Raw genomic sequence first — 19,584 nt, forward strand, 5'->3', positions numbered from 1 at the left:
AGATGCCTCTTTTCCAGGCTGAACAAACCGAGTGACTTCAGCCACTCCTCATACAGCTTCCCCTCTAAACCCTTCACCAACTTTGTGGCCCTCCTCTGGACACTCTCTAGCAGCTTTATATCCTTAATAAACTGTGGTGCCCAAAACCGCACACAGTACTTGAGGTGAGGCTGAACCAGCGCAGAGCAGAGCGGGACAATCACCTCCCTCGACCGGCTGCAATGCAGGGCTTGACACACCCCAGGACACGGTTGGACCTCTTGGCTGCCAAGGCACACTGCTGGCTCGTGGTCAACTTGCCATCAACCAGAATCCCCAGGTCACTCTCCGGGGAGCTGCTCTCCAGCCGCTCATTCCCCAGTGTGTATGTATATCCAGGGTTCCCGTTCCTCAGGTGTAAAATCCAGCCCTTGCCCTTGTAAAACTTCATATGGCTGGTGATTGCCCAGCTCTCTAATTTGTCTATAACTCGCTGCCCTCAAGAGTGTCAACATCTCCTCCCAGTTTTTTGTCATCAGCAAACTTAATTAATATTCCTTCCAGTCCTGCACCCAAGTAATTTATGAAGAGATTAAAGAGTACCTGTCCCAAGATGGATCCCTGCAGAACCCCACTAGTGACTGGCCGCCAGCCAGATGTACCCCAATTTACTATGATCCTCTGAGCCCAACCAAACCGCCAGTTGCTTACCCACCGCATTATGTGTTTATCCAGCTGTACACTGAACATATAGTCCAGGAGGATACTGTGAGAGACAGTATTGAAAGCTTTACTGAAATCCAAAAATATTACATCAACTGGCTTCCCTTGGTCAACTAGGTGGCTAACCTTGTGTCATAGAAGGAAATCAAGTTTGTTAAGCAGGAACCCGTGCTGGCTGAGACCAATGGCCGTGTTCCACCAACCCATTTCCTCAGGTAACCTGCACCCAGAGTACTACGCTCAGGCTAACAAAGGGGTAGGAGAGTATTTCTGCATGCTGAGAATTTGTCCTTTGAGAGGAGGGCTGAGACAACAAAGTTACTAAGATGGCAAAGAACTTCCTAGCCTCTCTGCACTGAGAGAGAAAATACCTGCTATCAGAGCGCTCACTGACCTATTTCTTATACAGCACAGGTTTGCAACAAGGAACACAGATAAGATCTCGCGCAGCTACCTCCAGCACAGCCTGTTCAGTCTGTTATCTTACTAGCTCTGTGCTTTAGTTCACTAAAAAACAGAAAGTAATTTTTTTTTGTTATTTTGTGACATCAGGGCAAGAAATTCTGTTGCTTTTATGGCACATTAACACAAGCTTACTGCCCTTAATTTACTTTTTGTTTTTTTAGATTTCTATTAAAGAGAAATCTTCACTTGCTACTTCTCATTCAAAAGTTGTGTGGCACCCTCAGGCCCTACACAGTAACAAGTTTTGTTTTTGTCAGTTTGTTGCTCCCTGGGCTTTCAGGGTTTTGATTTATTAGAGCAACCCTGTTTGTTTTAATTAAACTTCACCTGTAAACTGTAGCAAGCAACACCTCCCCTTCTACCTCACTGGTGTTTTTTTAAATCCAGCTTTCCCATCTTCGGACAAAGAGGACATCATTAACAGTTTTTACGTCAATGAAGACACGAGACAGATGTATTTTCAGAATGCTTCAGTGTTATTAAAAAAAACTACTGAGCACGATCACACAAGTCGTAGGAAAGCACAAAGCAATCAAAAGATAAAAGCCACACAATATGCAGGAGTCACTGAGGAACTCAAGGAAACCAAGATAAAAATTAAAACAGTAACTTCTACTGAATGTCAAGCTTTAAAAAGTATATATTAATTTCACCATAATTTTACCACAATGCCCTTGCAGTCTCTCACGCTTTTAGTTCTGTACAACAGCTGAACGTTAGCCATAACAAACTGTAAAAAAAAAACCAAACTATACAAGTATACCAAAACCAGCTTGAGTATAGGAGAAGTGTTATTTTTAAAGTTGGGGTCAGATCACGTCTGCTCTTCTTCAGAGGACTCACCATCTTCTGCAGTATCTGATGGCAGGGGGCAAGCTCTGTAAGAAGCATTACCAATTCCAAAGGGTTAGGGGAACTCAATCAACCCCTGTTTGAAAGGCTAACAAAGCCCTTTTCCTAGAGGCCAGGTGACCTAAATGACTTTAATTAGCCCCAGGTCACCCCTTGAGACATTAGGACTGATACAGGCTACTTTATCTTAAGTGCTAGAAGCCCAGATTAAGCAGCATGCACCTACCTTGTCAGATGGGAAAGCCTACTTCAGTGCAGAAAACATTGTACACTGATACATCCTGGGTCACCCTCTGTATTTCCTTCTCAACCCAGAGGGCCACAGGCAGGTTCCACATCATTTCTAGGAGGCTGAAAATTTAACTCCCATTTCACACTCGAGCTTCAACCTAATTTACCCGCGGGACTGAAAAAACCCAACATCATGCAGTTAAGTGACAGCTCTTGCTTCTTCCAGAACATACTGGGAAACTGTAAGTTGTTTTAGATGGTGACGCTGCATGCCCTCCACAAGGTTATCACCACCCGGTCCTTACTCAGCGAAACAAGTTTCAAATGGAAGAGATTAAAGTTTTGCAGCACTACAGCGCATATCTCTTGTTTCTCCAAGAGATAGGATATGCTTAAAAGTCTTTGCTCATCCTTTGAGACAATTCAGAATTCATTCTTGTGGCCCCTCCCCCCCCCAACAGTTTGGGATTATCTGTGTTTCATTAAAAAAACAACAAAAACAAACCAGCCAACCCTTGGCAAGTGAGGATAGAGCGTCCATAAGACAATGTTCCACACTACTACCTTTTTAGTCAGTAGCATGGCCTACAAGTTAATCTTTGAAGTGACAGCTTGGTAGAACATTTCTGATGTACAGAAGTCACGAGCAGTCTCCTAAGCTCTTCTGAAACAGAGCTGACAGCTACGGGGAGTCACATTGCTCTCGTCTGTATGCAAACGAGACGCGTTGGAGCACAGACAATTTGCCTGAACTACCAATTACTGCACCCGTTTTTAGAAAACCCCCCCGAGGTCAGTGGAGATGGATACCACGTTTTACAAGACTTCACCGAGAAACATTATTTCAACGGGGACATGAAGGTTGACAGACGTACTGTCAACTTTTCAGGGGTTGCTTCCTCCTTCAAGAATAAATTACACTTTCAAAGCAGTCACAGAGGAAAACTAGTCACGATGTTTTATCCAAGGTTGCGCTGACAGCCCTCAGTGCTCCCCTTCTGAGAGCAGCATGCCTGGCTGCCTGTATTACTTGAAAGTGCCTAGGATTTTGCTGTTTAACATCACTCTACAGGCCGCATTCTGACAGTATCAGTGCACACTTTAAAGGAATGCCACAGAGCACCAGAGGCAACACCAATAGCTATGTCTGTGGCTGTTGCTCTGCAGGTGGTTTTCAGAGCTGTCATTCCTCACATGATTTTTTAATTTTTCTTTTTTAAAGGATGTAACATTAAGGTCAAGCAGTGTGTCCCGAGAGCTGGGCTACAGCCGACCACCAGAAGTCCTCAAGTGTACAAAATCCATTTGTTATTGCATTTCGCCTCTCTGATACACTAAGCACCCCTTCCCTGCCCCTCAGCCTCAAGGTATGACGCTTCTGCACCTCCTTCAGCCCCACCTCATTGCAATTTCCGTTTGTAGGGCCTCACACTGCTGCTGCTCCCGAGGCTGAGAGGAGACTCGCCGTTAAACCCTCTCCTGAGAAAGCCCCAGAGGTTCGCGGGGCGAGCCGAGGGCAGGAAGATGGGAACGGAGGCCCTCCCCCAGTACCACCACCCCCAGCCCCGGGGGACCGACACCTACTTTTTGGGGGCCGAGCCCATACCGCTGCTCCCTGCCGCCTCTCCGCCGGGCGCCCGGTTCTCCTTCTGCGGCAGTCGCAGGAACTCGCCGATGCCCCTCTGCCAGGCGGGGACGGGCCTCACGCACACCTGGTTGCCCCCGACGCGGCGGCCCTCGCCTGCGGGGAGAGCGGCCGTCAGCCCCGCCGGAGGCCGGGCGGGAGGGCAGCCCCAGCCGCGCCCCGCTCTTACCTCTCTTAGCAGCCAGTGACTGTCCCGCATTGATGCTCCTGGAGCCCAGCGCCTTCCGGGGAGCCCGAGCGGCCAGCACTGCGGGGAGAGCGGAGCGGTGAGCGGCTGCCCCGCGGTGCGCCCGCGCCCCGGCCCCGGCCCCGGCCCCGGCCCCGGCCCCGGCCCCGGCCCCGGCCCCGGCCCCCACCTTTGCGGAAGGCTCCACCACAGCCCACCTTCGTCCGCACCATCCTGACCCTGACCCTGACCCGGCCCAGCCCGCGCGGGAGATGCCACCGCCCGCGGGGAAACGCTATTGGCCAGCGCCGGCCAATAGGAGCGCACCGAGTCACTCCCCTGCCTGGGCCGCGCCGCTCCCCTCAATACGGGTTTATCGAGCCCTTCCCTTCGGGGTTGTTCCCCCCAGCCCTCTTCCCTTCGGGGTTGTTCCCTTCAGTCCACTCCCCTCAGACCGGTCTCCTCAGCGCGGGTTCCTTCAGTCAACTCCTCCTCAGCGCCGCTTCCTTTCGGGGTCGCTCCCTTCAGCCGACTCCCCTCAAGGTTGCTCACTTCAGCCCACTTCCCCTTAGGGTCGTTCTCTTCGGCTCACTCCCCTCAGTGCGGTTCCCTTCAGGGTTGTTCCCTTCTGCTTGTTCCCCTCAGCCCACTCCCCTCATCGGGACCCTCTCCGCCCCGCTCCCTTCAGCCGCCACAGAGCGCCAGCAGCCGCGGCTCCCGCCCGGGCCCAGGGGTACCCGCCCAGGACGCGCAGGGCTGCCGGAGCTCGGACGGCCGCTGTCACCGCCCCAGCGCTGCCCCGGGAAGGAGCCGGTACCCGGACGCCCCGCGCCTCCCCGCCGCGGCAGCCGGGCTTTCGCTGCCCGCCGCCCTCCGCGCTGCGGGGGCTGGCACCGCCTGCCCCAGCCCGACACCGGTGCTCGCCCTTACCGACACCGCAGCGGTGCGGCAGGGGGAGGAAGAGGAGTGATACTGCTCCTACCCTGACAAACCGCGAAGGCAATGCTCACCTGCGGGCAGGGCTGCCGACACCGCAGAGCCTCCCTGAGAGAGGGGGGAGCTTGTTCCCTTCCCAAGGCGCTTGGAGAGGCAAAGCGTTGGCTCCCAACACTTTGCTATCTGCCTACAGTATCTTAAAAAAACCCATACCAGCGAGCAACAAGGCCTGGGAGCACAGAAAACCCCATAACATGTAATGTTTTGGTCCAAGACCGCTGTTAGATGCTCTTTTTAGCACCGGTGTGAATTCAGGTAGGTTCAGTGTGAGTTCACCAGGAACAGGATGGGAGAACCACTCTGGCCAAAACCCAATGTTTCCTCATGGTCTTTTCCAGCAAGACCCATTCCTAGATCAAGGATGCTGCAGGACTGTGTAAGTGTCATGGTGGTGTGTTGGTGGATGGGCATTGCCAGAAGGTAATGCAGGTCCCTGGGGAGTGAGGTCCAGGTCCCCATGAGCAAGACAGGCATGCTGGGAGGGAGACTGAGGCAGCTGGGGAGCCCAGCCAGACATGGAGCCTAGGCACTGGCAGCACAGGGATGGGATGTCTTGTCATCTCCTGCCTCATGCTGTGCCCGCAACTCCCTCTGATGTGCAATTAAAGTCTTGCCATGCATGGGTTTAGCTAAGGGGCACGTATGGAGGAAGGCCAGGCACCCCTGATTTCAGCCAAAGGTTGTGTTATGACAAATTAAAAGGTGATCTCCATGACGTGAGGCTTCTTTGCAGCAGTGGCACCCTGCAAAGCTGATGTGAGGGTCTTGCTGTGCTTTGGTCTGGCAGCTGCTGGGGCTGGAGGCTTTCACTTTTGCGGAGGTGATGAACCTCACTCTCCAATACCGAGCTGGAGCTGTTTTGTCTAAGAAATCACACTGTCATTCTCCAGTGTGTCCGATGTCCCAAATACATTCCCTCCCTTTCCAACAGTTATTACTCCCTTTATCTTTTTATGGTCATCCAAATGTGTGTTTAACCAGACTTTTAGATCTGCTTTTTTTTTTTTTTTTTAAAATGATGCTGTAATTCTTCATTCCCTTCTATTTTGTGGTGAGCTAAAAATAACTTTAGTAAAGCCCTTGACACTGTCTCCCACAGCATTCTCCTAGAATGAGCTGGCGGCTCATGGCTTTGACAGGTGTACTCTTCACTGGGTAAAAAACTGGCTGGATGGCCAAGCCCAGAGAGTTGTGGTGAACGGAGCTAAATCCAGTTGGTGGCTGGTCATGAGCGGGGTTCCCCAGGTCTCAATTTTAGGGTCAGTCTTGTTTAATATCTTTATCAATAATCTGGATGAGAGGATTGTGTGTGCCCTCAGTAACTTTGCAGATGACACCAAATTGGGTGGGAGTGTCAATCTGCCTGAGGGTAGGAGGGCTCTGCAGAGGGATCTGGACAGGCTGGATTGATGGGTGAAGGTCAGTTGTATGAGGTTTAACAAGGCCAAGTACCGGGTCCTGCACTTGGGTCACAACAACTCCATGCAAAGCTACAGGCTGGAGGAAGAGTGGCTGGAAAGCTGCCTGGCAGAGAAGGACTTGGGGGTGTTGGTTGACAGCCGGCTGAACATGAGCCAGCAGTGTGCCCAGGTGGCCAAGAAGGCCAACACCATCCTGGATGGTATCAGCAATAGTGTGGCCAGCAGGAGCAGGGAGGTGATCGTGCCCCTGTACTCAGCACTGGTGAGGCCACACCTCAAATACTGTGTTCAGTTTTGGGCACCTCACTACAAGGACACTGAGGTGCTGGAGCGTGTCCAGAGAAGGGCAATGAAGCTGGTGAAGGGTCTGGAGAACAAGTCTGGTAAGGAGGGGCTGAGGGAGCTGGGGTTGTTTAGTCTGGAGAAGAGGAGGCTGAGGGGAGACCTTATCGCTCTCTACAACTACCTGAAAGGAGGCTGTAGTGAGGTGGGGGTTGGTCTCTCCACCAAAGTTACTAGTGACAGGATGAGAGGAAATGGCCTCAAGCTGTGTCAGGGGAGGTTTAGATTGGATATTAGGAAAAATTTCTGTACTGAGATAGTGGTCAGCCATTGGAACAGGCTGCCCAGAGAGGTGGTGGAGTCACCATCCCTGGAGGTGTTCAAAACACATGTAGACATGGCACTTCTGGACATGGTTTAGGAGGCCTGGGGGTGTTGGGGTGGCAGCTGGACTTGATGATCCTAGAGGTCTTTTCCAACCTTAATGATTCTATGATTCTGTAATTTATGATTAATATTAAGAATAATATGTGATTATCATATTATCCCCCCAAACGGGACGTGTTTTTCTTCAGTTGTTAGAATGGTCTACGGCACCCTAACCCTAAATATCCCCTCCCTGCCCTGCAAGCCCGCCCAGGGTAGTAAGCAGCATTTTCTCTTTCCCTTTCCCTTCATGCTGATCCGGTCCTGCCCTTTGGCTTCGGAGGGGGCTTCCGAGGGGGAGAAGGACCGTCCCCGCAGCGGGGGGAAACAAGGGCCGCTCTCCCTCGCCCGAGCCCCGGCGACTCCCCGCGGGGAAGAACCGGGGCCCGGAACGGCGGCGCCGCGGCCTCGTTCCCGGGGGAAGGGAGGGAAAGGGGCGGGGGGTGTTGTGGCGATGCGACGGCGTTTGCCTTCCCCCGTGCGGAACATGGCGGCGCCCAGCTCGCTCCTGGCCTGGTGCGTCCAGCACCTGCGGGGAGATTTCGGCTTGGACGTGGGTGAGGATGTGGTGAGGTGAGCGGGGCCGGGGCGGGCAGGAGTCCCGCTCGGGGACGCACTCTCCGCCGGAGCCTAGCACGTCCTTTCTCCCGTGCCCGCTGTGACAGGCCGCGGTGGCCCTGCGCGTTGCCTCCGGATCCCCCCCCCTCCGCCCCGACCCCACCCAGAGGGAAAGTGGCGTTTTCCACCCGCTCTCGGGGGACCTGGGGATCCGCGTTCTGGGTTGTCCCTCGGGTGGGTATTCCATGAGGGGACGGGGCGTGGGAGGTGATGGGGAAGGGCACGCTGGTGTCTCGTTTTTAAGCATCAGCTTGTTGGTTTATGGTTAGATTTTATTTTTTTTTAATGTGACTCGGTCGGACCCGGAGTCTCGGTGAATTTTTGCATATTTGCCAGAAGGGCCAGGGGGGATGTCACTCTGTGCTGAAACGGGCAGACAGGTAATTTAACTGACTTTTTTCCAAGTGAAGCAGCCACAAGGGATTTCCCAAAGCGCCTGTCTCAAAATTTGACTCATAAACCCATTTCTTATGGTGGTCCCTACAGAAAGCTGGCCTGGAGAGGAGAGAAATGGCATGTGTGCGCAATTAGACCATCGGTTTCCTCAGAACAAAAGCCCCCTTGTCCCTTTTTCTCCCTCCCCTCCTCTTGCAGGTACATCTTGTCAATAACAAATGAGGATGAGATCCGGGAGTATGTTGTTGACCTTGTTCAGGGGACTGATGGGAAGAAGAATTGGTTTGTAGAAGAACTTCTGGCCAGGTGGCGGCAATCCTCCCAGCTGCCCGCTGAGCCTTTGCCAGCATACCGGAAAAAGGATGGTGAGTGGTACAGGGAGGAAGGAATTCAAGTCTCAGATAAGCTTGTCTCAGTTATTCTGTTTATAAACAATTACATGCCATGAATGCCCATGACTGGTCCTGTTTTCTGTTCTTTGTGACAGTATAAAGCCCATTTTCATTCACTGAGTAGGAGTTCAGGGACATCTTTCTCTTCCTGGTAGTTACCCAGCCTTTCTTTGACTTATGCATGCTTCCAGAGACTTTGGAAGTGCCTCGGGCTGGAGACCAAGTGAAAAAGGGTAAACGCAAAGGAAGGAACAAGCAGGAGACACCTCTGTATGCTGAGCTGACTGCACATGTAGAGGAAGTGAAAACCCCCCTCGACCTGGCCATGGTGAGTGTGCCTGGTACGCGATGGTGGGCTTTGCCTGGCTCTGTGTCACTGGGTGCTGAGCGCCTGCTTTGAACCTGGGTCACTGGGGATGGTAATGTCAAACACTCCAATGGAAGATGTGACTGGAAAACAGAAATTAGGCTTCAGAAATACGATCCTTTGTTATCGGAGGCATGCCAAAGCGGATTATGTACCTGAAAGCATGTTTGCGTTTCCCAGCTACATTGCTGGGTCTAAAAAATGCATGCCTCCCCCTGCATGCCCTCTCTTGTCTGACCACAGCATAGCTTCTGTGGGATATATGTTTGTGTGTCTTTGTTCGCTTACAGGTAGTGTGCAGCATGGCAGCCACAAGCTGTAACCTAAGCAAATGCTTTGGCAGCCGTTGGGATAGGCAGGGTTCCCATGCTGCAAGCGCGCTGTTGGCAACTTGTACGGCTGCCTGGTTGCAATGAGAGGGGTGGCTGGTCCTGTGCAACTGCTGTGGAGAGCTTACCACGGATTTGGGCAGGCCATGCTTGTGCCCTGTGTGTGTATACGGGAGTCTTTCACTGCTGTGGGGCAAATAATATGAGGACAGGGAGAAAGATTGTGTATGTTTTTGTCTGTAACTGAGAGTAAAATAATCATCGGGTAGTAACTGTGTCAAAATGGATTTTACTCCCCCTGAAGAACCTGGGGTGAGAGAGCAGACAATGAAAGTAAATGCCGTAAATAATCAAAAAAGGTATTTCTTTACAACAGAGGTGTGAAGGTTGAGGAGTTAAGGGGGCCACTGAGTGGATACAACATTCCTTCTTGCTGTATTTCAAACTTCCCAGTAACACTGAATAAAGCTTTGGTTGGCAACTGAGGTATTTCAGGCTGCTTCAGAGAGGAGGCCTTGAGTGCTAGGAGAGGAATCTGAGAGCTGTATCTAGTGCCTTTCTCCTGAGCAGCAGCTCTGGTTTGGCCATTCCCTCTCCTGTTCAGCCCCACTCCTGCACCTTTAGTGTTGAGATGCAGATGTTGTTCAGTTTTGTGGAGACATTTTTTGCACTATTCATAAACAGTCTGAGCTGCAGTGAAAGAAACTGCAAAATAAGAGCATAGAAACACTAAACCCCAGGAAATCCTGCTATTTTCAAGCAGCACAAGGCTGTACAGCAAGCAGTAGTTGCCTTTCTCTGTGATAGTTAACTAACCTTTTGCAGCAGACTTGCTTTTCGTTCAGCAGAACCATTTCCCACAGTCAGCACATCAAATATGACTATCTTTGCTGTTAATGTCCTTCTAATCACCTCAGCTGAATTTCTGCATTTTATTTCTGGTGCAGTGGGTTTTGACTTGGATCTGCTTGCTGGGAGCCCGTGCTCCTTAGGCACAGATCCAGCTGTACAGCTGCGGTCCCAGGTTGCGTAAAATCCAGCAGGTCGCTCTATTGCTGTCTGAGCGCGAGAGCCTGCTCCGCACAGAAATAAGTGTGTGGACTTGCAGTGTGCGCTACCTGCATCATTAGACCTGCTGTGGAGTCCTTCATGCTATAAACATAGAGAATGTTGCACTGCCCAAAATTAAATTCCTTGATTTATCCAGGTGTGACGCTAACTGAGCAACATCCAAATCCTGAGAATCAGGGTTGCACCTGAATAAATAGAGGAACTTAAATTAATTTTTTAAAATTGAAGTTTTTGTAGCAGGGAGGCTGCAAATGCTTGAAGCGTTTGTAAAGGTATTTGTAATGTAAAACACCCACATTTTTTGAATGGAGGGTTAAAAATGGATGCTAATGTTCCACTTCCTTGTAGTTATCTTCTAACTTAATTTTAAAAAAAAACAACCAAACTGAGGAAGATCTGGCAGGGTTTGCTAACCAAAGTTGCTTTATCTAGTTCTGTTTTGTTTTTTTTTTTGTGACAGTAGCATTCAGATATGGCAGTGGCAGTAAAGCCAGTTGGGCAGAACTGCGGGGACTGGAAATTCTGTGCCCACTTGTCACTAAACCAGTACCCTGCTGCTATTGAGAGCAGAGCTGGTAAAAAGAATCAAGGCAAGAGGTGTCCTAATGTCATGGCATGGCACCGTCACTGCAAAAGGCACTGTGGGAGGATGTGAGATGTAGAAGACTGGCTGAGGTGTGGGTCAGTGAGTGGGAGCGATCCTCTGGCATGAGCGGGCAGAGGAAGCAAGTTGTCGGTCTGTGGTGAATGAAAACAGATGTTCTGGGAAAGGGTTTCTGAGAAATCCTCTTTTCCATTGTTGAGAGAGACTGTGGAGAGGGGAGGCAAAGAAAAGCTGTGCTGGAGCTGCAAGAGGATTTTCAAGTGTGTCATGGTTCAGCCTCAGTCGGTGACTAAACACCACGCAGCCGCTCGCTCGCTTCCCCCACCCCTGTGAGATGGGGGAGAGAATCAGAAGAGCAAAAGCACAAAAAAAACTTGTGGGTTGAGATAAAAACAGTTTAATAATTACAATAAAAAGAATTATAATAATGATTATGATAATAAGAACAATAATGATAATATAATAAAATTGAAAAGGAAAGAAAAAAGGGAAAAAACCAGGAACACAAACGATACAACCGCTCACCACCCACCGACTGACACTGCCTGTCCCCGAGCCCCGATTGCTGCCTCCCTCCCCCAGCCTGCTCCTCCCAGTTAACATACTGGGCATGATGTTACATGATACGGAATATCCCTTTGGTCAGTTTGAATCCACTCTCTTAGCTGTGCCCCCTCCCCTCCCGGCTTCTTGTGCACCCGGCAGAGCATGGGAAGCTGGAAAAGTCTTTGACTAGTACAAGCGCTACCCAGCAACAGCCGAAACATCTGTGTGCTATCTCAACATTTTTTTCATGCTAAGTTCAAAGCACAGCACTATGCCAGCTAGAGTGAAGAAAATTAACTCTATCCCAGCTAAAACCATGACAAAGTGTGTCACAGATATGACAATTAAAGGCCAGAGAGTGCATTTATATTGGAGTGCTGCTTGCTGAAATAGATAAGAGTAAGAAGTCCTAGTCTTTCTTGAACATAGCTAGCAATGCAATTCATGGTTGAAACCAGTCTCATCTAGTGTTACGGGGTAGGTTTGTGCCTGGAGTGTGTTGTGCTTGCTTCTCAAACCATCCACTTTTGAGTATTGCCAGAGAAATGGCAGCAGTTGGCTTTGTTCTGTTCCCCTGGAATGACTTCTGTGCTGTAATTATTCCTGCAATTAACTTCTCAACAATTCACTTCGCAGCCAGTACTTGCTGGAGATGTCGCGTGGGAAAAGGAACCCTTTGTTTCTTTGGTCAAGGTGTAAGGTCTGAGGGAGAAAACAGAGAATTCCACTGTTGGATTATTAATCCAGCTATCATCTAAAATATCTTGCTTTGTTTCTGATCATAGTTTCTCTACTTTGGCCTGACCCAAAGCTTAGTCCTTGACCCAAACCCTGACCGAAACTGAGGGAGATAAATCACAGCATCAGTGCTGCCAAGACATGAAATGAGGAGAAGAATTTATGTTACAGCTAAATACTTGAACATGCAGTGCAGGGAAAACCTCTGTTCAGGTGGCTGTGCCAGGTGGGAAATTATAAAAATGCTGGGTGGTGAACTGGCTGTGAATGAAGAGGTCCTGCTGCCACCACAGCTCTGTTTCTGGGGATAGGCCTGCACAGGACTTTGTAGTGACAAACAGGGCATTGCTATGGTCTAAATAGCTCTTGAAAATAAGGCTGGGAGTAGCTGAGCTGCTGTTTGAAGCTGTTAAATACCCATGAGTTGATATTGCAGATCTGGAGGACTGACAGCATGCCTACAGTTTAGACCCAAGCAGTTTTAGCTTTCAGAGGCAGCAAGCACCAAGTGAATCAGCAACATCCTTATGGCCTTGTTTTGTTTAGATTCCTTGGACCTTTTCTGGCAGGCCTAAGCTTGTCTTTCCATTGAATCTGGGGTCTGGTCCAAGTTTCATTCCAGTCAGGCAGAATAACACTTGTCTGAGTCTCCCCAGCTTGTTCATGGGTCAGTGCTTTCTCTTTGCTGCCGGTATGGCACTGTGAATACAGTTTGTTTATTTTTTTTGCTTCTCAGGCACAGGAGAATAGCAGTGGAGTCAGCAGCAGTAGCAATTCTGCTAAGAAGAAGACCAAATATGTCAGCCTGTATACCAAGGAGGGGCAAGACAAGCTGGCTGTCCTGATCCCTGGGCGTCACACCTGTGAGTGCCTGGGCCAGAAACACAAGCTCATCAACAACTGCTTGGTTTGCGGGCGCATTGTCTGCGAGCAGGAGGGCTCCGGACCCTGCTTGTTCTGTGGTACTCTGGTTAGTAAAGCACATGTTTTATTTGCCATGCTTGAATGCGGCATAGGGCTTTGAAATGGCATGGGGCTGAAGAAGGTCCTCTAGCACAGTTCTCCAAGCTCTAAAGCTGGGCAGGAAAGAATCTGTGCTATCTCCTTCTAGAGGAAGGAGAACTGCTGTGTCTTTAAGACACTTTGTGTTCCTTTCATGATGTGCCGCATCATGGAGCAGAGAGGTTTCCCTCATAATTTACATCACTGTGGAGCTTGCCTGACTTATGACAGTCTCCTGTGGCTGCCCTGTGCATCACACTGGTGTCCAAAATGTGTGCAAGGCTTCAGCCCCATCCTAGCACAGCCCTGGTGGCCTTGTGAGGGGCAAGAGACGTGGCCAGGGCCAGTATGCTGACCTTTCTTCCACATTTGTGTGGTGTGTAGCATTTCGGATACCTGCTACACCCTGTATTTGGTTGAAAGGGCACCTTTTGGAGAAAGGGTGTGAGTTAATGACTGTAGATTAAGTAAAGTTAACTTCAGGAGAGAGGAAAATATTGGTTGGATTTAAAAAAAGTATTAGATCAGACTGGTTGCTGTTTTTAAAGATCTGTTTATCTCCAAGTGGCCAGCCAAGAGAGAGGACCTCTGTGTTAAGCATTGCTCATCTGCTCAGGGAGGTCTGCCTGCCTTTCTCGTCCTTTGAGATCAGCTAGCAGCATACCCACCCAGAGAACCGAGGAAGACCAAGCTGTACACTTCTCATGGATTTCTTTCAGTAAAGAATGAGCTTTCAGGATTCTCCCCTTGTAAATAACACTGGAGGAATGGAGGTGTGGACTGTCTTGGCCATTTTAAACAGCTTACCCTTCGCTACCATCCAAGGCTCTGAAGCGTGTGATGTCCTTCATAAGTCTTCCTTTTTTCCCCTTAGGTGTGCACTAAAGAAGAGCAGGACATTCTTCAGCGGGACTCAAACAAGAGCCAGAAGTTGCTGAAGAAGCTCATGGCAGGTCAGTAGCAATTACATACTTGTAATATAACGAATCCAGCCAGTTATGTAGCAGCAGGAGCCTTCCTCTGCCTCACTGTGCTATGGTTGCCTTGATGGTGTATAGAAATGAGAGTATGTGCATCCTGGCGTGTAAATTGTCTAGATCATTCAGCAGAATTATAAGGAATTGCTGGCAAGGTCTAAAGGTAATTTCATCTTGCGAGCTGGCACCTGAGTGTTCCTCTGGGATGGAAATTGCCAGGACAGTTTGTGAACTCTGTTTGCTTCAGACTTTACTGAGCCGCTTGTCCCTGTTTGCTGCCTGGTGTTTGTGGTGGGCATCAAAAGGATGGCTGGGAAGCTGGCTCCTTGTATCCTTTCAGCAAGCACTCGGCAGTATTTGTGGACTTACAGAGGGAGTAACTGTGAGTGTCAAATGGCGGTGTATAATGTCCTTACCCAGAGGCCTCAAGGCTGCTCATTAGGCATTCCTGAATCAATCACATGAACTGGATCATTGTGGCAGTCCTTGAAAATTAGGATAAGTCTCATGTGGAATGTGTGCTGTGGAAGATGAAGTGCTGCTATCTGATTTGCTGGGTCTGGAGAGGTGGTGGTTAGCATTTTCTAATGACTCTTCTTGTCTAACACTTATCTTGGGAGCTAAAAATAGGAACAGAGCCAAGGAAAGCAAGAGGAAATAATACCCAGTCTCCCAGCGAAGAGCTGTGCGTTTTGGGGATGTTTATCTGAGTTTAGCTGAAATACAGCCAAGGTCACAGTGTTCTTGGTTGAAAAATACACTTTGCTGAAGAACTGGAGAAATATTTACTCTGGGTCTCAGTGTCAACTTCTCTTTAGATCTGCTGAGATGGCAGGAGGTCCTGTAAGTCCTTGAGAGTAACAGCTGATCACAGAGTTGGTCTGTTTATAATCTTCCCATGGAGATCCTGTTGTTCTTCAGGATCCCCTTTTCTTACCCATTTTATCAGTCTTCCCTTCTGCCCCTGCCAGGTCTTGTTTTGTGCATTACCTCTGTAGGTGGAAGGTGAAATGTGGATAGCTGTTTGTCTTGGGAGTGAAAAAACATGGATTGGTGACAATAGGGGAACACAGGGTTTTTTGTTTTCCTGAAATAAAGGTGTTAGCTTGTGTGATGTCTTCTGTGAAATACATTGGTTTGTTCTGTTGCAGCTTTGATGCAAACCCTTTTCTCCCCCTGCCTTTTGTTTGCTTGGTTGGTTTTTGGCCCGTTGCCGGAAATGGTAAGAAAGAAGAGATTGTTGCTGGGAATAGATTTCTCCATCTCTAACAACAGTTGGTCCGAAAAACCCACTGAGATGCGTTGGGAGAGGATTTCATTTACGAGAGGCTCATACAGCAGCAGACAGAGGGCTTGCTCTGCGTGTAACTGGCAATTGTCAGTGATCTGTTGTGACCAAGTGTCTCTTTATGGAGGTGAAAACACTTAGGAGAGAATTTGGCTTTTAGGAGGGGACTCAAGGCCTGTGGGTGGTGATAGGCAGAATTTGGAGTGCCGAGATTGTTAGGGAAGGGTGAAGGAGACTCAAAGAGCAAGACCTTCTCTCTAAGACTATCTAGGTGTTGTCACTGTACTATTTAAATGCTTCTTCCTATTTGGAGGAAGGAGTCTGTGAGAGGTGCCAGAGGGAAAATTGGGCCTTGAACCTGGTTTGGAAAGGTGCTGATCTTGGTGCAAGGTTCTTCTTTTAGCCCCTCGAAAAGCAATTATTCTAGGAGGCATTTCTGCCACCAACTCCGCGAAGTCTGGGCTTTAAACAGCTGACTGTTGAGCCATGATGTATTTTCTATTTCAGGTGCTGAAAGTTCAGGGACTTTGGATGCCATAAGCAAAGACTTAATGCCTCGACAAGAAGCTAGACTTAAAGCAGGCCTGGAGATGGCCGTGAAACACAAGGACAAGTTGTTGGAATTTGACAGGACGAGGTAAGATTCTAGCTATGAGACTTGTGAAATAACCTCTGGCAGGCTGAGCTACCTTTAACAGAAAAGTTAGAGAGTTCTTTCTGAAACCTGGGCTGTAGCTACAGACACCTTAATGTTGGCGTTTGGTGGAACAAGAGTGATCTGCTTGAATGGGTCCTGTTTGGATGTCCTTGCTTTGCATCCTTGACAGTCCAGCTCTCCAGAGACAACAGAAAGGAGCGGGCAGGAAGGCAGGTTTGGGGCAAGCAGTGCTGTCTCACTCTGCTGCTGTGCTCATCTTCTCCCATTACGATTGTTTCTCATCAGCGTGCGTCGAACCCAGGTGATTGATGATGAATCAGATTACTTTGCCACGGACTCCAACCAGTGGCTCTCCAAGCAGGAAAGGGAGGCCCTCCAGAAGAGAGAGCAGGAACTGCGGGAGCTGCGTCATGCCTCTCGGCTTGCCAAAAAAATCACCATTGACTTTGCTGGCAGGCAGATCCTGGAGGAGGACGACAGTATGGCTGAATACCACAGCAAGTGAGTGAGAACTGGTGGGGTGAAGGCACGCCCAAGAGCAGGGAGGTGAAAATCGCAACAGATGGTGATCTGGCTGAATCTGGAAAAGCAAGCGTAAGGAAAGCTGAGCAAGCCATTCCCTCGAAGGGCACTTCCCACACTAGGATGCACTTTTGTGTTCTTTTCTTCCATGAGGGTCTTTTTGGCTTGCAGCATCATGTCATTCAGTGCAACTCTGCTGAGACCGCCTCCAAAGCCCAGCTGTGTGAGGCTTGCACAGGGTTTCAGTAGCTGGTGCATATGTTGAAGATAAAGCTGCCCTGGAAAGAGATGCTGCAGAAGGCCTATCTCAACACAACCAATGCATCTCAAATTCACAGCAGGATGAGTTTCTGTGGTAGATAAGAGTGACTGTTCAAATTGGAAACCAGACCTAGCAAGGAAATAATTTAGCTAGGAGAGGTGGTGAAAAAATGCGTTGGGTCAGAAACGTTTGTGTGGGGAGAAGGGAGACGTTGCTGCCGGAAGTGGGGAATTTTCATGCCTCTTGTTTGTGCTTGCAGACTGGATGAAGCCATCGAAGCCATTAATTGTGGCACGCTGAGCAAGCCAGCTGGGAGCCCAGAAGGGAAGACGACTCTGAGTTCTGGTGTTTTGGTGAATCCTCGTGTTCTTCAGCCTGCTCCTTTGGTCAGTATGGCTTGAATGATTTATACCGGAGTAATGGCTAACTTTGGGAGAGCTGAGCTTAAGGACTGTGAATTCTAGTGTGTTTGTAGTATCACTTTTGTCTGTGTCTGGGCTATCCACATTAGCCCTCTGGATTGGGAACAGAAGAGGTTTGCCGATGCCCTGCTCTGTTCCCTGCTCTTGGGAGGGTTGGTTTATATGAGTTTTAGTCTCCAACCTCCTCTTCAGGAACTTGAAAGAATTTCTGGGGATCAGTCTAAGGTTGTGTCACTTTTTCATCTATATTTGTGAAGCCTTTTCTGCCAGATTTCCAGTTTCCAAAGGGCATAATCTCTACACTCTTAATTCCACAGTTCCAGTTTAATCGTGGTGTTGTTGGTGTATGCTAAGCATCTGGAGGTTGGACGATTCCCAGTTTTGAACATTGATAGCTGTAAATGTGCTTTGAAAACTATCTTCCCGTGAATACTTTGAAACACCAGCATGTAGACATACCCTTTAAATCCATAGTTTAGCTGTGATGCATAGAACGGAAAAGCCACACAGAGCAGAGCATGACCTTTCTTTTCCTCCTGCCAAAGTATTGCATGTAGGCGCAGCGAGCTTGGAGGGAAGGAAGAGTGATCCCAATAAAAGTAATACCTCTGTCCTTGACTGAAGGAAAACTTCAAACAGGATTTGCACTCGATAGACATTTTTCCTAGAGAGGTGCTAACCTTTTTCCTATTTATTTTGAACACACTGCAGTGGGTGGACCAAACTGGTTTGCTCCCGCACCGGAAAGCCATCCATTCCATGGATGCTGGAGATGAGTCTGGCTTGGAGCGGAACAGGTTGCGGATTCAGGATCGAGAGTTGCAGGAGATCTCAGATGATGGTTGGTGCCTCAGCATGCACCAGCCATGGGCTTCCTTGCTCATAAGAGGAATCAAAAGGTAAAGGGTTGGCCTGAACAGTGTTGTGTCCTGAGCTGCCCTTGCTTCATAGTTAAGCTGGGAAGTTGTGTTCTTCAGAGGACCTCTGTGGACTTGCTTGCTTGGTACAGTGACTGATGCCTGCTGATAGCTCCACGTTTGGAAGCCATGCTTCCTCATCCACTGTACTGATGGTCTGAGAATCCTGATGGATTGGTTTTTCATGAGAGTAGGTAACCTGGAAGGTACAAGTTTCTTCGCAGTGGGTAAATTTAGAGATGGACTGAGATTTCTGCACTGCAGTTGGGTGTACCTTTCTGGAATTTGAAAGGTAAATAAGCTGAAAATGTGAAACACATTCTCCTGATCTCTTTGTCCTTCATAAAGAAGCCAACAGTGGCATCAGGTTTCATTTTAAAAAACGAACCACATGCACGCCCCCCTCGCCATCACCTTCCCCCTCTGGGCTAGGAATCCGGTTACAAGGAGAAGCTCCTTCAGCACAGCATCCCTGACGTGTTAACTCACCTTTCCTACCACTAATGTAGAACAAAGCCTTTCTTTTTTTTCCCCTTTCCTTCACAGAATGTTTCATTGTAGAGAGCAAAGCTTTTTCACTTCCCAAGCTAAAGATGCTGTAAATCTTAACGCACCCAGCTTCTGATCCAGATGGTCTGGGGATGCTGTCAGCTGCTCCTCTGCCTGGTGCCCATGCTGGGATCCCTGAGAGCCGCAGCCAACGACCGTGCAGATGTATGCTCTGTTATGGCTCCCTAGATTGCATGCTTACTTTGTGTAACTTTTTGAGCTTGTAAGGGAATTGTATGAGCAGTTTGTCCTACACACATGTCCAACGTACTGTGGTATCTGCAGGGGATTGATGTCCTTTTCTACTGTTGCTCTAATGCAGTGAGGACACGCTCTGCTTGTGGCATTATTTCTTGCCCATCTCAGCTTTTCTCTGTAGCGCTGACATGTTGCTTGAGCTTAAGGAGTCAGGGCGAAGCTTAGCAGCAAGAATTGCATAGCGAAATGTTCGACTGAAAAATCTGTCCGTGTGGGTGGTCTCTGTGGAAATTTAAGTCCTAAATTCTCCTTTTTTCTCTAGGGTGGAGGGCAGGACCTGGTATACATCTCACAGAGGGCGGTTATGGATTGCAGCTACTGCTAAAAGGTCTTCCCCTCAGGAAATCGTTGAACTGGAGACCACCTACAGAATGCTACTCCAGAAAGGTGAATCCTCTCCTTGGATCTTTGTATTGTTTGGTACATTGAGCCACGTAATGAGCAGTGTCAGAAAGCTCTCTCTGCCGAGTGGTTATTACTGC

The 19,584-nt window shown here is 49.1% G+C and overlaps 2 protein-coding genes across 3 annotated transcripts in view; one reads left to right on the plus strand and one right to left on the minus strand.

Annotated features, from left to right (window-relative positions):
- PCLAF (PCNA clamp associated factor) overlaps nucleotides 1-4,412 on the minus strand; it is a 55,468-nt gene extending 51,056 nt beyond the window's left edge. Inside the window, exons 1-4 of one of the 2 annotated variants that reach the window (XM_064456950.1) lie at nucleotides 4,252-4,405; nucleotides 4,065-4,142; nucleotides 3,835-3,991; nucleotides 1,604-2,045 (exon numbers count right to left, since the gene is read on the minus strand). In XM_064456950.1, the coding sequence (XP_064313020.1) occupies nucleotides 1,982-2,045; nucleotides 3,835-3,991; nucleotides 4,065-4,142; nucleotides 4,252-4,294 (342 nt within the window). In that variant the 5' untranslated portion in view covers nucleotides 4,295-4,405 and the 3' untranslated portion in view covers nucleotides 1,604-1,981. Of the gene's footprint in view, nucleotides 1-1,603; nucleotides 2,046-3,834; nucleotides 3,992-4,064; nucleotides 4,143-4,251 lie in introns of those variants that run through there. The other variant, XM_064456949.1, reaches the window with a different exon arrangement.
- Nucleotides 4,413-7,658: 3,246 nt separating this feature from the next.
- TRIP4 (thyroid hormone receptor interactor 4) overlaps nucleotides 7,659-19,584 on the plus strand; it is a 33,502-nt gene continuing 21,576 nt past the window's right edge. The window contains exons 1-10 of the mRNA XM_064456940.1: nucleotides 7,659-7,759; nucleotides 8,399-8,565; nucleotides 8,784-8,920; nucleotides 12,984-13,217; nucleotides 14,124-14,202; nucleotides 16,022-16,151; nucleotides 16,458-16,673; nucleotides 17,216-17,342; nucleotides 18,090-18,277; nucleotides 19,365-19,489. Of these exons, the coding sequence (XP_064313010.1) occupies nucleotides 7,674-7,759; nucleotides 8,399-8,565; nucleotides 8,784-8,920; nucleotides 12,984-13,217; nucleotides 14,124-14,202; nucleotides 16,022-16,151; nucleotides 16,458-16,673; nucleotides 17,216-17,342; nucleotides 18,090-18,277; nucleotides 19,365-19,489 (1,489 nt within the window). The 5' untranslated portion in view covers nucleotides 7,659-7,673. The remainder of the gene's footprint in view (nucleotides 7,760-8,398; nucleotides 8,566-8,783; nucleotides 8,921-12,983; nucleotides 13,218-14,123; nucleotides 14,203-16,021; nucleotides 16,152-16,457; nucleotides 16,674-17,215; nucleotides 17,343-18,089; nucleotides 18,278-19,364; nucleotides 19,490-19,584) is intronic.

Source organism: Phalacrocorax carbo, chromosome 7 (genome assembly GCF_963921805.1).
Source record: "Phalacrocorax carbo chromosome 7, bPhaCar2.1, whole genome shotgun sequence".
NCBI classification, from domain to species: Eukaryota; Metazoa; Chordata; class Aves; order Suliformes; family Phalacrocoracidae; genus Phalacrocorax; species Phalacrocorax carbo.